At 47.8% G+C, this 16922-nt stretch overlaps 2 protein-coding genes and 1 long non-coding RNA gene across 3 annotated transcripts in view; 2 read left to right on the plus strand and 1 right to left on the minus strand.

Moving 5' to 3' along the window:
• Window positions 1-57: 57 nt before the first annotated feature.
• On the plus strand, window positions 58-4492 carry LOC135809524 (uncharacterized). Its single transcript, XR_010552207.1, has 2 exons — window positions 58-537; window positions 3863-4492. It is a non-coding gene; the product is annotated as an uncharacterized LOC135809524 (long non-coding RNA).
• Window positions 4493-6709: 2217 nt separating this feature from the next.
• Window positions 6710-7258, minus strand: LOC135810481 (armadillo repeat-containing protein 7-like). The gene has a single exon (XM_065323971.1). The coding sequence runs from the start codon at window positions 7256-7258 to the stop codon at window positions 6710-6712; it is 549 nt and encodes a 182-aa protein (XP_065180043.1).
• A 444-nt stretch (window positions 7259-7702) lies between these two features.
• LOC135809525 (ubiquitin carboxyl-terminal hydrolase 20-like) overlaps window positions 7703-16922 on the plus strand; it is a 30300-nt gene continuing 21080 nt past the window's right edge. Inside the window, exons 1-9 of the mRNA XM_065322884.1 lie at window positions 7703-7990; window positions 9632-9716; window positions 10050-10119; window positions 10687-10800; window positions 11428-11503; window positions 11776-13321; window positions 14721-14855; window positions 16095-16287; window positions 16655-16725. Of these exons, the coding sequence (XP_065178956.1) occupies window positions 7865-7990; window positions 9632-9716; window positions 10050-10119; window positions 10687-10800; window positions 11428-11503; window positions 11776-13321; window positions 14721-14855; window positions 16095-16287; window positions 16655-16725 (2416 nt within the window). The 5' untranslated portion in view covers window positions 7703-7864. The remainder of the gene's footprint in view (window positions 7991-9631; window positions 9717-10049; window positions 10120-10686; window positions 10801-11427; window positions 11504-11775; window positions 13322-14720; window positions 14856-16094; window positions 16288-16654; window positions 16726-16922) is intronic.

Genomic DNA, 16922 nt, shown 5'->3' on the forward strand with positions numbered 1-16922 from the left:
TCGATGATCAGGCTAGGCTAGGCGCAGCGCTAGCGCTAGCTAGCGGAGTAGCGCGGCGTAGCCTCGTGCAAGCAAAGACTACAAGTTTCGTGCTGACGAAGCATGTGCTGAGTGGCACTGTTTTGCTTTGAGTTGCTGGTTTTATTTTGACAAGTATTAAACGTTCATGAAATGGTTTGAGAAGTACTTGGTGCCATCACAACGTAACCAGTAACTGCTCGATCTTGTCTCAGCAAATTCAACGTCCTTTTCCAAAATAGTTCCAACAGTATTTTTTTCAGTTATCCGCTTTAGAATCAACTACAAAGGGCCACTTTCCTACTCTTCCTGAGAACCTTCAGCATTTTACTCAGAATTCCTTTGTGGTTCCACAGTCAATATTTTAAATAATGGCTTTGTCAGGCAATTTCGTTGGCCAACTGAACGAAATGGCTCAGGTCAGTCGTTGGGCGGCGCCCAACTATGTCGAGGTCGCTCCTCCGGATGGTGGCTTTGGCTTTGCCATGGAGTGCCATGTGCTCAATTTGAAAACAGTAGGTGAGTTGAACTCTGTTTGTTGCATTGTGAAGGCATAGCTCACTTTGCCTGGCAGGGTCGGAACTTTTGGACCAGGTAGCCACTAGTGTGCACTGTGAGCTCCATTGACGAGACCTGCCAAGGTCAAATGGCTATACTACTGGTATAAATGTATTATACTGTAGTAGCTTTATCCATTTGATTTTTTCTGAATTAATTATTTTCTGTTGAAAGCTTCAACCACCCATGTGTTGTTCTAATCTGTCATATGCATATATTATTATTATTTGTAAGAAAGTGTTCGCTACACCCACACCGGAGCTCGCGCTATTCCGCCGACTTTACTTGACACTTGACTGACTCACGACTGCCATCCAGAGCACACGAGAAGTCCATCGAACCTTCGACTCGGCAAACCTGCAAGAAAGCACCACTCCCTGCTCAATACACAGTGTTTCGGGGAATTCACCCCTCATCAGTTGAGCTTGAGTAGGCTGAGGAAGATTGTGCCTGAAGAGCACCACTTATAATTATAGTGCTCTCCAGGCACAAACATCACCAGGAATACAAACTTACAGACACGCTCCGTTTCCAGCGCGACAAACACCTGGTGAACACCAGATAGCAGCGTGAGTCAGTGTCGCTCCTGGACGGTGAGACAGACGTCGAGGACCCTCGGTCATTCGCAACGCTGTCACCTCCAAACCAACTAGTCGCAAGCCCGCGCTGGGCACAACAGTACGAAGTAGTGGTTGCGACTTCGGCGATGATTTGTAAGAAAGGGTTTGCTCCCCACACCGGAGCTCGCGCTATTCCGCCGACTTTACTTGACACTTGACTGACTCACGACTGCCATCCAGAGCACACGAGAAGTCCATCGAACCTTCGACTCGGCAAACCTGCAAGAAAGCACCACTCCCTGCTCAATACACAGTGTTTCGGGGAATTCACCCCTCATCAGTTGAGCTTGAGTAGGCTGAGGAAGATTGTGCCTGAAGAGCACCACTTATAATTATAGTGCTCTCCAGGCACAAACATCACCAGGGATACAAACTTACAGAGACACTCCGTTTCCAGCGCGACAAACACCTGGTGAACACCAGATAGCAGCGTGAGTCAGTGTCGCTCCTGGACGGTGAGACAGTCAAGTGTCAAGTAAAGTCGCCGGAATAGCGCGAGCTCCGGTGTGGGGAGCAAACCCTTTCTTACAAATCATCGCCGAAGTCGCAACCACTACTTCGTACTGTTGTGCCCAGCGCGGGCTTGCGACTAGTTGGTTTGGAGGTGACAGCGTTGCGAATGACCGAGGGTCCTCGACGTCTGTCTCACCGTCCAGGAGCGACACTGACTCACGCTGCTATCTGGTGTTCACCAGGTGTTTGTCGCGCTGGAAACGGAGCGTCTCTGTAAGTTTGTATCCCTGGTGATGTTTGTGCCTGGAGAGCACTATATAAGTGGTGCTCTTCAGGCACAATCTTCCTCAGCCTACTCAAGCTCAACTGATGAGGGGTGAATTCCCCGAAACACTGTGTATTGAGCAGGGAGTGGTGCTTTCTTGCAGGTTTGCCGAGTCGAAGGTTCGATGGACTTCTCGTGTGCTCTGGATGGCAGTCGTGAGTCAGTCAAGTAAAGTCGGCGGAATAGCGCGAGCTCCGGTGTGGGGAGCAAACCCTTTCTTACAAATCATCGCCGAAGTCGCAACCACTACTTCGTACTACAAGTATTATTATTATTATTATTATTATTTTTGAAAGGATTGGGAGAACTTCAAATTCAAAGGATCAGTTGGGGAAGTGAACTGCCTGAAAAGAGAAAAAATCACCAGACCCACCAGGACTCGAACCCAGGACCTTGCTTGTCATGAGCAATGCTCTAACCACTGAGCTATGGGACCGGGCTGAACCTAGAAGTAGAAGGCGCTGACAAGTTTTTCACTCCAAAGGCAGCTCACAACACGGGCCACACATACTGATGGCACTTGGGTCTTTCTCCCTCCCCCAGGGGACCAACCACGGTCAGTTTCTGGACCCTACCAGTGATGGAGAGTTACTCTTAACTCGTATCCATAATGTCTTTTTCCTTTCTACATTATTATTATTATTAAAAGCATGTCCGCGTAGGTGGCGGGGTGCCACTTTCGCTTATGCCATTCAGGATTGATGTCTGAAGAGTAATACGATACAATGAAATGACAGAAGTGACGTCAACAAAAGCCACAAATGCATATAACACAAACTAAATATCTAAGTCGAGTGGTCTTGGTCCGAGGAAGCTGAGACGCTCCCTTCCTCCTGTATCCCTAATCGAACTCACGCCCTTCAACCGGAACTGGGTCACTGCGCTCTACTACACGGGGATTTGTGTGGAAAAATTCACTGAATGCGTCGCTTCGTAGTTATAGAAGGACGGATGAGCCTGAAACTCCCAGAAGTTCTGGGCCAGAACTTGTGGTACCGGTATTCTAGACGCTGAATCGGATGGCCTTGGTTGGAGGAGGCTTCGATACCGCGTTCAGCCCTTGTTCCCAATAGAAGACAGTCTCGTACACTGTCCGTTACCGATGCGTACACCAGTCGCCTGGTCACCGTGCCATGCGCCAGTGCACTGCACCTTGCAGACGACAACCTGCAACCTCGAGTCCATCCCTTGTGCTTTGCCAGTGCAAGCTGAACAGTGTGATCGCGGCTCTCCATGCACTGACTGTAGTGGAGACAAGCTTCGGCTACAGAGTGCACTTGTCTTCGAGTCTAAGTGTGAAGTTCTTTTGCTTCCAGGTTCATGATACCACTACTCAGCAATTTTTTTATGTTTTGCTATCTATCCATCAGCAGGTGTGGTTAGCTTCGGAGAATCTAGGAAATTTTTCAGGATTCATGAATGACCTGTACCGTGTTTTCTCTAATAAGAGCCCGGGGTTCTTGTTATTTCAGTGATAGCCCTTCCTGCGCTACTACTAGAGACTGTGCTTCTATTTTTCAATGCTCCACTATCAAGCCAACAACCCTCTATAATAGGCATAAACTGGCCATATCAAGACTGGTTTTTCAACCCTAAACTCAGGAATAGTGTCAGAACTGCTGTTTCACAATAGCATATACGCCAGGAAGGAGGGAGTAGATCGAAAACCTCTTTACAAATATGTGCTTGGCATGCTGCACTGCTGTTTTATATGCAACCTATATACGTGTTGCATACTCCGATTGTGGCCCACGCTACTATTAGAAACTGTGCTCTTAACCTCTTATTATTTCAAACAACCCTCACCCCGGGTCATTATTGGAGACTGGGCTTTTATTAGAGAAAATACGGTATGTAATTGGTTTTCTTGATGTGTTTTTCTTGACAGGTGTTGATGATACGAAGAAGAAAGCTCGCCAGGAGTCAGCTCGTCTCATGCTCCAGGTGATAGAAGAGTCTGGCGTTCAGCTACCCCAGCAGCCATCCGATAAGCGTTAAGAGGGCTTGAGAGCAGCACAAGGCAAGCGCTGAATGAGCCTGCGCGAGTTGCACAGGCGGCGGCATCGACAATTCGACCGCTACATTACAGAATCTGATATGTACCACACCATAAGGATCCACTCATAACTCATCCTGAACCTTGTGTTTAAGCAAATAGTTTTGGCCTTGACACCAACTCTCCCATTCACCACTGTTAGTTGTTCATAGTCATACCGTTGCATGTTTTACTTTTTTGTTGGAAGTTTTTGTCTCTCTAACTGCCACAGTCTTTGTTTGACTTTTAAATCTTTGTGTGTGTCGCTGGATGACATACACCATTTCGTAACCCAACTGTAGTACCCAGATCTCTTTTGGCTGTACGAGCTGGCGCTAACACTACATATCTACATACTGCTACTGCTGGTGTCTGTATTTGTGTGCTTGGATTTTTCTGCTCTGCTGTGTGCCTGACATCTTGTTAATCCATTAATTCCTGTTCTCAGCGCAGTGGTGGCAATAAAATATACACTACCCCACACTACAGCTTCCTAAGGTTTAATACTGTATAGGCAGAAAATTTAGTCTGTGAATGCTATCCTCCGGTTCGCCTGGTTGAAAATTCAGGGTAAGATTAGTCCGTGGACCAGGGAGTCGTCAAATACCGGTATTTGACGACTCCCTGCCGTGGACCATAAAAATTAATAGTAAAATCCACTATTATCAGCTTTTTCGTGTAACGAGCAGGGTCTTTAGGTGCAGATAAGGGGTACGTACTGTACTCACTGCTCTCAACTAGCTAGTATTCTGCTTGCGCATACTGAACTGGATTGGTTGAGGACAGTGAACTTCGAATTATACCTTGCTGACTTCGAATTATCAGTAGGAATCCTAGACATTTTCAATGTGCCGGTATTAAAGTGGATTTTGTGGGGTTGAGCAATCTTGCCCAGTCGGAGGTTAGAATTGCAAAAACAAATGACTCCTGAAAGCAACCCACTCGGTTTACGTGAGTCATCAATACAACACGACCTCGGACCACGGCAGATATCCAGACTATGCGTACGCTGGCCTTCGCTGTACATAATTGTACAAAGCGTACTTGAATTAATTTTTTCTCTTGGTACATGTATATGCACCCAAACATGTGCACATACACACACACACACATACACACACACATACTTGTACTGGTACTTGTTTACTGCCAAACTGGTCACGTGGGTCTCCCTGGGAGCAGTAGTAGTAGTAGTAGTAGTAGTTTTTATTATTTTACTAGGAGAGTCCCAACAGGCTACTGCCTTTTTACTGGGAACCCTAAGTGAAGTTTAACCATAGCAAGAGAGTGGGCCTGTCGACAGTCAGCTGGAAGAGTTCCATCTGCTTGCCGCCAGAAAAGAAATAGAGCGCATGCCATACTGCGTATAAACGAGTGGGAGAACTAAGGCTCTTTGTGCCTTGCCCCGGGTGTATGCCTGGTGACCAGGTGCAGTTGCCCGAAGCTGGTACAAAGACTGAAGAAGAGGACTAGCAAGATGCTGGGCCGAGGCACACATACACTGCCACCATGTTCCATGCACTGTCCATGGCATGACAAGCACGCACATCTGCAAGTGCACTGTATACACACACACACACACACGCACACTTGTACTTGCTCACTGTCAAAACTGGTCACGTGGGTCTCCCCGTGGGAGGGTAGAGAGACTCAAAAGGAATCTTGGAAAGATGTCTCAATTGGTTATTGAACCGCCTAACGGCCGACACCCCCTGAAATCCCCAAACTATGGGTGGAGTTGGAAAATGATTCCACTCACTTATGGGCTCACCACAACACCTCAGTAAGTGGGTGAGGACAAGGTGCAAACACACACAGAGGTTTTCTCTAAAAAAAGTACAGCGAACCAGATCTGAATAAAACAGATCAAGACTTGCGCCAGTAACTGCCCAATCTACATTGAGGTTGGCTGCAAGGAAATGCAGCACATGTACATGACTACTCTGGGACATTCCCGATGAATCATCACCCAACAAATACTACGGTAGTATTATACAGAGCATACATGCGTGCAGTGTATTGCACATGAACCATGCCAGAGTAGACAGTAAATCGCACTGAAATGCATTTTTGAAGCACTGCAGTGAAACATACTTTTGAAGTACCTCAAAGTACATGTATGTGCTACTCACACGTTGAGATGGACAATCGTGATGAGTAAGGGCACATGATCTACTGTTCAAAGCATTCACCTGCAACTCGGAATGTTTCCAACTATTCACGCAGCGGCATCCTTTGTTAACCTGGCTGTTCACTGTCTTCTCCATTCTCATCACACAAGGACGGGGTATCACAGTCCACTGCAACCCAAACCGGTTCCATCGTGAACGGTCACATGTTCGTAGCGGGTCATACGTTCGCTCACCGTACGGTCACACGCTCCTTTCGCCGAAAGGTTTTGTTTCAACGGCTTCATCGGTGAGCAGTTTGGCGCCGTGACCCCAAGCTGACTACATTGTAATGTCCTTGCTTTAGTAAGTCAGTTCCATTATGATGGCAACTATGCTGACCTGAGTCGTGGAATAGAGATGCTGAATGTGCGAGGGCAAACTCTATAGAGTTCCTAGACCACTGGCACTGTTCACTAGTATCCACCCTACGCCGCTTTGGTGGAATGTTCGTTCCTTCTAAGTTCTCACGGAAAGTGTTCGCTACAAGCCGTGTAGAGCGAATATTGTCACTAGCTTCGAAAGCAGGTGATCAGGTCACTGGTTGTGGCTTCGATCGCAACGGAAAGTGATCAAGAAAAACAGCAGCAACATTCTTCAAGCGAGGGTTCTTGCACGTTGCAAATTCATCCACACACGCCATGACCTCAGGATCGGCTATTGATTTCAGGAGTTGGCCATCAAACGCCATGTAATACAGGGTGGTGAGTGCAGCAAGTACAACTGCCTCTCTGGAGCTACTGAGGAGACGCTTCAGCTCAGGAGTACCGCCAGCTGAATCGATCAGCTGTGCACATGATTTGTCAGCAGATACATTGCACAGTCCAGCTGCTGCTAGCTCCACAACATCCCAATCCTCTTCGCTCAGACAGTGAACGAAGAGAACAGGCACACGCAATGCCTTCAGCTTATCAAAATTGATAGGATCATACGAGAAGTTTGAAAGGTTGGCCAGAAGTTCCTTCTTGGAGGTTAGATTCGAGGTCGTTTGATATTCAGTTACCAGCTGTTTCAAGTAGGCGCGTCGTCCAAATCCATCTTGCCCAGTCTTTTTGTCCAAATAGGATTGAGAGCTAAACATGATGGCCACTAGTGCTGCCAGGCCAAAACTAAGTAACCAAGAGCAAATAAAATTGAATGGTATTCTTGCTTGATCCTTGTCCTTGCAATATTCCACCCCAATAATATTCCTTGATTGAATGATTTCTTGCGTCCTGCGCATACATTTCAAATACTGGCATGCATGGGGCACAATGACGACATGACGTGACGATGGTAAATTTTTGGTTTTTATATGATCGATCATGAGTCATGACTCGTAATGATTCATACATATGCGCGCATCCAGCACTGTACTCGTATTCCCAGGTTTCTGTGCGTGATCAGACCTCGACTCGTGCATTCATGCAGTACATTTTGTACAGTCAGTAGTCAGCACTGACACTACTGACAGTAGCTAGCCCCAACAACACTCGACCCCGACCTCCCTCCAACTCCGAGGCCAGATCGATCAAACATGTGCCTGTCCTAGATCCTCAGCTAGCTACCCCGTGGACTTCACTGGCTGGAGTGTGCAGGCGCATTTTGACGTGTGATAGGCCTCTCTGTGTATGTTCGGGAGCAAGCAGAGGTAGCTTGCTCGTGTTCTAGTCAGCAGTTAGTGAGTTTTCTGACATGGTGTTTCAGTATGCCAGTTGGCAAAGTTTCAGCTGAGCAAGAGGGCGAACAATCTAGTCCTCGTCCGCTCGGAGCTGAGAAACCAGAGGTTCAAAAATCGCTGCAGCAACGTCAAAACAAGCTCATCCCACCGCAGGTAGGCACCAAAGTAGTTCTGATAAAGTGAAATTATGAATGACAAAATTTTGATTCAATGACAATGACTATGTTAGAAGACGGTCTTCATGATTGTGGTCTCAGAAAAGTGAGACAATTGTAGTGGCCTTTTATGACGTTGACTGCATATTGTATGAGCACATAATTATGCGTACAGGTAGAGATCGGCTATAAGGTTGGCGGTTCTAGTAATATACCGGCTGTAATGTTAGCCACTGCGAATTTAATTCAAAGCAAAGCATCTTTTTTCTGCCCAAATTAGACCGGTTATTGGCTATAGTAAAAATATTGCCTATTGCGATCAAATTCTCACTTCAAAGCCACTCAATCGCATACGTAATAATTATAAGATCGTATAGTAATTGGAGATATACAGGAAGCTCTGGACAGCTGAGATTGTGTAAATGCTGTGTTCTACCAGGAGTGTGGTCATAGAGTAGAGGCAGGATTTTGTTATTCATTTTTGTACGTCACACGTCTTGGTATGATTGTCGTGCATGATGCATGTCTGTTTGTGTATTCCATCATCATCAAGTCGTAAAGCTATCACTTACATACAACCCAGTCCGGTCGCATGTATTGTAGTGAGAATCGTCTGTAGTGGTCAAATCACACTTTCTCAAACACCAATGTTACTACCGATCTCTACCAGTCCTGTACATGCTTTATACTTTAATATTGAATGGTAGTGATAACATTGAATACTGATGTTGCACACTTCTACATTGTATTTCGGTAGCTATTGCGAAGCATAAAACGGGTACATATTGCATCGACTATATTTCAAATGTGTGTTCAGCGACACGCTCTGATTTTTACTATTATGATCTCAGTTCAGATGATTTTGCTGGGGTACGCACTAAACTGTTTTTTATCCTCGCTATGGATGTCATAATACATTAGGCTACATTACCTGGTTGCATTATTGGCATAGTGGTGCAATCGTTTAGTCCAAGCTCCCACCGCATGTTCTCTCCGGCCAATCTCGTTTACCACACCAGCAATACGGCTCCAAGTTTAATGATATTGTAGTATACTGATATCGATTCCATCGTCCAGCTGTTCCAACCACAACAGATCTCATGAGTGAAAGTTGTGGAGTATTGAGTGTATGGAGTGAGTGGCCCGTGGCCCGGGCCTCTCATGGGACTACTTGCAGTGCTGTGCTGGAGACCAACGTCTGAACTGTCCCCTCAATATTCAGTGTGCTATGAGTTTTGGCGCCAACTGCAGTATCTATGCCCACAGTCCCTTGTGCTGTTGAGTGTGACCGTGCACTTGTTTTGCATGTATTCACGCTAAGTCACCTCCTAGTGCCCAGTTTCACTGCTTCATTTTCACAGCACATGTAATTCACTTTATAAAACAATACTGTTCCGGAATTCTAGCCATTCAGCACTGAAAATTTTCCCTGTCCTAAGGGTGACTATAAGAATAATGGGCAGCCCAGGAGCAAGACCGACATCGGTTCACTTTCCAATCGGGGTTATATTGTGTCATCTACATGGGTGTTACAACATCCATTTGGTGTGTGCCATGTGTGCATTCGCATTGTGCAGTATTTTGAAGTTAGATGTGTACTCACACTAACGCGTGGGAATTTGCTGCGTGTACTCTGTAGCTGTGCTTCTCCTTCGGACGGCCTGTGTATCTCTCGACAACCACATGGTTTCTTCGACGAATGGAAGGTGGAAGCAAACTGCCTGGTAAGATTAGACATGCTATACTATGCGTGCTGTACATGTAGCTAGCCAGGCCGGTCCGGCCCAACCAAGGACTGCAGAGTTTAACTGTGTTGCCAGTTTACACTAACGCTGCTGTTGCTGCGCAGCTCGGAGTTTGTTGACTTGCCTATATCTGTACGCACACCCGTTCCCTTACTTGTACTTAGCCTTGCCTGGGATCTGGTTATCTGTAAAGGAAGCCGTTGCTTTTTTTGTGGGTTAAATGCTCCTACATGTGCTTGCACAGTGTACTGGTGATTCTATCTGTCTGTCGTTTATCCATGTGTGGCTGGTACGTGTTCTTGTTGTGTGCAGGTCTGCAGGGCATTGGCAATGCTGGCAACACGTGTTACATGAATGCCGCGTTGCAGGCGTTGGCACACTGGTACGGCAAGCCGATACGCGTGACTTCTCTTCTCTGTCGGTTTTGTTATTAATTTTGTAGAGCATGCTGTGTGCCTGCATTTGTGTTATTATCTTCTTGAACGGACAACTGTCTGACCGGAATTCAGAAATGCGTTACTGGGAAAGAGAACGGCGAAGGACAATGACGCTCTGCCCTGGGGAGGTGTCTCATAGAGCTGGAGCAACTACCTGTGAAAGTGTTTGTTTTTTGCAGTATGACAGGAGCTAGCTGTTCACGCCAATGCAGGTCCAGTTGGGCGAGTGTGTGGCATATCCAGAAAATAATATTATCCTGGTTTCAAGACTCCCTGTCCTGCTTTCAACATTCACTGTAGGCAGGTCCAACGGGTGGTTGGTTTGGAGTTGTCAACGGATATACATGTATACTGGTTTTCACAGCTTTCGGTTTCATCCATTCCTGTAGCATTTGCATACTTTCTCTCTGTGTCTCTCCATCTGTCTGTTTGTCTGTTTGCCTGTCTGTGTGTCTGTCTGTGTGTCTGCCTGCCTTCCTGTCTGTCTGTCTGTCTGTCTGTGTCTCCCACAGCCCGCCATTCATGCTCTACTGCCTTGACTGTGAGATGTTCATACGGCATCTCTCTGGCCAGGGGGTGGCCACTGTCTTCTGTTCTCTGATGAAGCGGCTCTGGTCCACTGAAAGGTGAGCCACACAGCACAACTCTTTGATAGAGTTGTGTGTGTGTGTGTGTGTGTGTGTGTGTGTGTGTGTGTGTGTGTGTGTGTGTGTGTGTGTGTGTGTGAGCCGCCTATACCTGTGTCTCGGGATTTCAGGTGCCACTGCGGCCGAGATTTTCGCCGTCGCCAGGACCTCACTCGCCACTCGAAGTTCTGTTCCACGTGACTGAAACACTGTCGGTCCTTTCAGGACCTGCCATCATCTCCGGATGGGCATTATTGTATTGTGTGTGTGTGTGTGCGTGCGTGCGTGCATGAATGAATGAATTAAAAAAAAAATTAAAAATAGGGATTTACTGGCCAAAAAAAAACAGCCAGAAAAAGCCACTTCAATCAGCCGTGTGATGTAGACCAGGCTAAATTTGTTGCGGTCAATTTGTCAGCCTTGCAACCTGTTGAATGGTGTACTCCCAGCACAAGTTGCTATGTCTAACATAGCTTGTTCACTATCATCGCTTTAGCGATGGGCAGCTGTAAGTGTAAGTAATTACATGTGTGCGTGTATGCGTGCCACCCACCCACCCATCCTGTTGATGTATATTCAATTACTCATGTATCATGTTTTCCCTGCTGACCTGGTCTTGACATGCAGGTATGATGACTTCATCAACCCAAGACCACTGGCTCGTGTGATGAACAACCCAATGTTCATGGGGGTGCAACAGCAGGTAAGATGGTCGCCCTGCTCTACTCACATTGCACTGAATTGCATTGTGCTTATACTTGTTGCGACCTTGCCCACGATTGCGTTGCTTTGCTTTCACTTCACAACATTGCGGCGCTATAACGTCGTTTTGCATGATCAGAGATGTGCATTCGGAATTCATTGCTGTGCATGTATGCTGACAAGTGAGTGTGTTGAGAACGGGACATGTGTATGTTTTTCATCTTGTGTGCACTGTGTGCTCACTGGTAATGTGCTTGTGTGTCACTGTTGTAGGATTCTCAAGAGTTCCTGCGCTGTCTCCTGGATATCATGCACGAGGAGTTGAAAGTTGAAGTGCCCTCCAGACCAAGTGAAGCCCCTTCAAGAGCTAGTGGGTCTGTTAAGGACGCAGACTGCAGTTCTAACGGCAACTCCAACTCGGCAACGGCAGCGTCCGCGGCTGCAGCACCGGAACCGGAATCGTCGTCACCTCCGCAGAAGCAGCCATCACACCGCTATGCCCTGCGCAGTCGTGGAGAGTGCAGTAGCAACGAGCCCGTCGGAGGTAGTCCCAAGAACCGGCAGCCAGCAGCAAGCCATGCAGACAACACAACTGCAAATGACGCTGGTGGCGACATGCAGGTGGACGAGGTTTCCGCAGTGAAGGCCAGTGCGGAGAAGCTGCAAATGTTTCTCCTGAGAACAGCCATCGTCAGCGATCACCAGGTGCCGAAACCGCGCCATCAGCGCCTGCCCGAGCGCGAGCCGTTCACAGCGTACGAGCTTGACCTGGACGACTGGTCTACGCACCGTGTACGTCCTGTGCACTGTCCACACGGCACGTGTCTGCTGTGCAGTGCCAAGGCTAGGTACTTTCGCCGCTCTGCTCCGCACCTCATCATGGGCGCAAAGGACAATGAGTCCGGCACGGCTGTTACACCACCACCTGATGATGAACTGAAGCAGCAGCAGCAGGAGGAACTAAATTCACCAACGGCAGGTAAAGAAGAGCCAATGGACACGACTGAGCAGGCTGAACTCACGGAAGAATCCATTGCTCCTTTGCAGCAGCAGCAACGGCGGCCATCTCTGTCCAGGCAGAATCGCGTGACATCCACAGGCAGCTCGGCCAGCACGGCTCCTGATCTGCAGGTGTCGACAGCCTCTCCTATTGTCCAGAACGGCGTGCACACCTCGAGTGCAGCCACCGGTCCTGGTGATAGCGAGCCTGCAGACTCAGCCAACGCTACGCTGAGTATTGGCGAGTCCAATGGCAGAGGCTCGGCCAACACTGCGTTGAGCATTGGCGGGTGTAGTGGCGGGGGCTCGACCAACACGGCGCTGAGCATTGGCGAGTGCAACGGTGAGGACTCCACCAACACGGCGCTGAGCATTGGCGAAGACCCAACCAACACTGCGCTGAGTACTAGCGAGTGCAATGGCGAGGGTGACGTCCAAAATCCGGCACTGCAGCATTCACCATGTGATTCCCCTGCACAAGAACCATCCAGCAATGCTATGGAAGAGAAACATGACCCAGGCTCGTCGACGTCGCCATCAAGTAGCGTTCAGAACGGTGAACACCAGCAACAAGAAGCTGGTTCGCCATCACGTCACCATGACCAACAGGCAGAAGCAGAACAAACGCCGCAACTGGACAATGATGAGGCGGTCAATGCACACGGCGAACCGAGCGATTCAAGACCGACGTCCGTCCTGAGCGATTCGAAATTTCCCCCCGGTCTCAAAGCCATGATACAGGAAGCTGCGTCGGATGAGTCAAGCGATGAAGAGGACAGCACCTCAGAACATTCCAGTGGTCGCAGCTCCACTCCCAGTGGTAAGCTATCTGTTCGCTGATGATGCTATTAGTGCAGTGCTCAGTACACAGTGTACTCTGCTTTCTTGTGTGTATGTGTATGCGCGCGTGTGTGTGTATGTGTGTGTGCACGTGTGTGTGTGTGCCAGCTAGTTCGGTTGGTGGGTGCACTTATGCCAGATAGTGTTGGGCCTGTTGCCAACGGGCTCGGCTGCTTGAAGGTGTATTGTTGTACCTACCACCTTTGTTGGTTTCAGGGTTCATATACTTTCTGTTTGAAGTATACATACCTGTTAGCCATGGACTGCTTCTGGCTAGATTAACTCTTGTGTGATCAATGGTGCTAGTGAAGCTTATATCAGATCCGCTCTGGTTTAGCCACCCACACTAGTACCCAGTATTACCTTCACTGGGGGCAGGGGTAACTGCAGTTGGATCCCGGGACGGATACCCTGATGCCGTCAATCCTTTTTCTGCACCTTGTCCTCACCCACTTACTGAGGTGTGGTGAGCCCATAAGTGGGATCATTTCAAGTCCACCCTAGTTTGGGGATTTCAGGGGGTGTCGGCCGTTGGGTGGTTCAATGGCCAATTGAGTCATCTTTCCAAGATTCCTTTTGAGTCTCTCTCCCCTCTCCCGGGGAGACCCACGTGACCAGTTTTGGCAGTGAGCAAGTACAAGTACAAGTGTGCATGCGTGTGCGCGTGTGTGTGTGTGTGTGCATGTGTGTGCATGTGTGTGTGTCCCATATGGTGCAGTGGTATGTGCAGCGATTTCCAATCGAGAGGTTGCGGGTTCGATTCCCGACGATTATGGTCACACACGTCTTCTCTCTCTCTCAGACTTCTCCTGACTTTTCTTTCATTCTCCTGGGTGGTTACCAACGGCCATTGCATTTCGGAGTATATGGTGTGATGTGTGTGCGGGAAAAAATATGAAAAGACCAAAAAGCAGGGATTCACTGGCCAGAAAAAGCCACTTCATAGCTTTGTGGTGTAAACCAGGCTGAATAGTGGCGGTCAATTCTTCAGCCTCGCAAGTCGTTGAATGGTGCAATCCCAGCACAAGCTGCTATGGCTTCTGCTGTAGTATCGCTATCATCGTCTCCGACGATGGGCGTCCAATGGTGTGTGTGTCTCTCTGTGTGTGTGTGTGTGTGTGTGTGTGTGTGCGTGCGCGTGTGTGTGTGTGTATTTCTCATGTTAACCTGCTATACCTTTACCTGGTGATAGGTGTCTCATCATGGCAATGATTGTGTGTATTGTCTGTTCTCATGGTGTCTTGTTTGTGTTTGTTTTGGATGCGTATACCTGTGCGGGTATGTGTGTGGGCGTGGGTGTCTGTATGTGTCCATGTGTGTGCGTGTGGGTGCACACGCGTGTTTCTATGCGTGTGCGTGTGTTCGTGAATTGTCAACAGAGCCCGCCAAGGTTTATCGCAGCATTGTGACGGACATATTCGGCGGCGTTACACAAAGTAGTGTCTCATGCAATGCATGTGACCAGTCGTCCAAACAATGTGAACCCTTCCTAGACCTGTCCATCAGCTTGCCAGGTATGCACGCAGCCAATGCCAACTAATTACAATGCACACACATACACACACACACACACACGCACGCACGCTCGTTCACAGTTTGTTTTATTAACCTCCTATAAATGTGGCTGGACGGTTGCCTATTGTATTCAGTATAGCCTACCATCAGGGGCCGTGGTAATCTGTGTTCTTTATCGCCGAGGTCGAATGGCTGCTGGAGCAGGCTCATCGATATTACATGTACTGGTTATACCCCCTTCATTAGTTTGAGGGAGTTGCAAATGGGAAAGGTCTGAGGAAGAAAAAAAATGGACTATCACCGCCAGGACTCGAACCAGGGACCTCATTGTATGTCGTATACAGGGTGCTCTTTTTTTAAAGCTTTGCTGTGTATTGCGCTGTTGCTGTGCACGCCAGCTGTAGTTCTCAACTGGTCCAATGACACTGCAGTACAAAGCACCCTGAGTATGTAGAGCCGACGGATTTAGAATAGTGCAATTACATGCTAGTATGAAACGTTTGAAAACCGAGGCGAAGCCGATTTTTTGTAACTGGTATGTAATGGCAATAAATCCTGAGGCTACTACATTTATTATGCATATGTTGACCTGCACCTTTCTCTAAAAAGGAATATCGTATAAAGTTATAAACAGTATTTGTTGGCTCGAAAGCCAATAAATACTGTTTATAAAATACCACTATTAAGGCCAATAAATACTGCTTACCGGTATAAAATACTCCTCTTTAGGGAAAAGTGCAGTGGTATTTTATTGAGTCAAAGCAAAATTTATTTGAGTTTGATACTGTTGATGGTGTGGTCACTAATGAGTGTGGGTATTTATCAAAGGTCAGTATATTTTGGGATAAACGGTACTGTTTTGATGACCCTTTACATGTATTATTCTTTGCCAGTAGTGTCACCCTGGATAAAGAGCACCTCGGCTAAAAGGCACAGGTGTTCACGGTCCTTGGTGGTATGATATGCGGTAGTACATACATAGTGCGATTAGTGCCACCTGTGCTCACTGTGTCCCCAATCATAATGTTTGTGATCTGGAGTTCCGGCCACGCGACCTTACAGTCAATGCCTGATCTTTCATCTCTCGTTGGAGCCAGACCATTGGTCTGGTCAGAAGGCATCCATGCCTGCTCACTTGATGAAGTAAAGTAAAATACCATGCAACAAATCTCGGAATACCGGGAGAAAAACGAGGTTTGAACATAGCAGTTATTTGTTGGCTCGGGTTTTTGCTGCAGATGCGGAGCAAGTACAGGCGCTAATAAAGGCCCGCGACGCATCCAAGCCCCCGACGCTGGCTGAGCAGCCACGCACTGGCGAGGATGGAGAGTCAAATGTCGAGAAGGAGCCTGGTGGAGAGTTGTCGAACAAACCCCTTCAGCCCGGGGACAAGCCCAGCCTGGCATCGAGGGTCTGGAGTGTTGTCAAATCGTGAGTTGGATAGCTCCCCTCACCTTACGGTACATTTTGAATTGAGCAATCTCTATTCCTTGTTGAACCTTGCCTTTGCTGATCTGCTTGAACAAGCGTTCCTGTGAAAATGTGATATGTTTGTTAACTTAAATAGGGCTGAAGCGATAGTGGATATCTTGGATCGTGTGCGCGTGTGTCTGTCTGTCTGCGTGTCCCCTCTCCCGGGGAGACCCTTGTGACCAGCTTTGGCAGTGAGCAACAAGTAAAAGTGTGTGTGTGTGTGTGTGTGTGTGTGTGTGTGTGTGTGTTTGTCCCTTTTTGTATCTTACCTAGTGTGTCACACATGTTGTGTGTTGTTTTCTGCCATGTGTGTGTGTGTGTGCAGGGCACTGACATCTCGTCATCTGACACTAACCGAGTGCATGGATATCTACTTCTCTCAGGAGGAGCTCACAGGTATGCTGTACTGACTGTACATGTCCTACATGCCACCGACACCATGGCACTGCTGAAAGGGACAGTGTGTGTGTGTGTGTGTGTGTGTGTGTGTGTGTGTGTGTGCGCGCGTGTGTGTGTGGGTGGGTGGGTGTTTGATTCTAATAAGTCAACGTTTGACCATACGCTGTTGATGTAAAAAATTCACGGTTCGCTTG

Source organism: Sycon ciliatum, chromosome 2 (genome assembly GCF_964019385.1).
Source record: "Sycon ciliatum chromosome 2, ocSycCili1.1, whole genome shotgun sequence".
In the NCBI taxonomy this organism is placed as follows: Eukaryota; Metazoa; Porifera; class Calcarea; order Leucosolenida; family Sycettidae; genus Sycon; species Sycon ciliatum.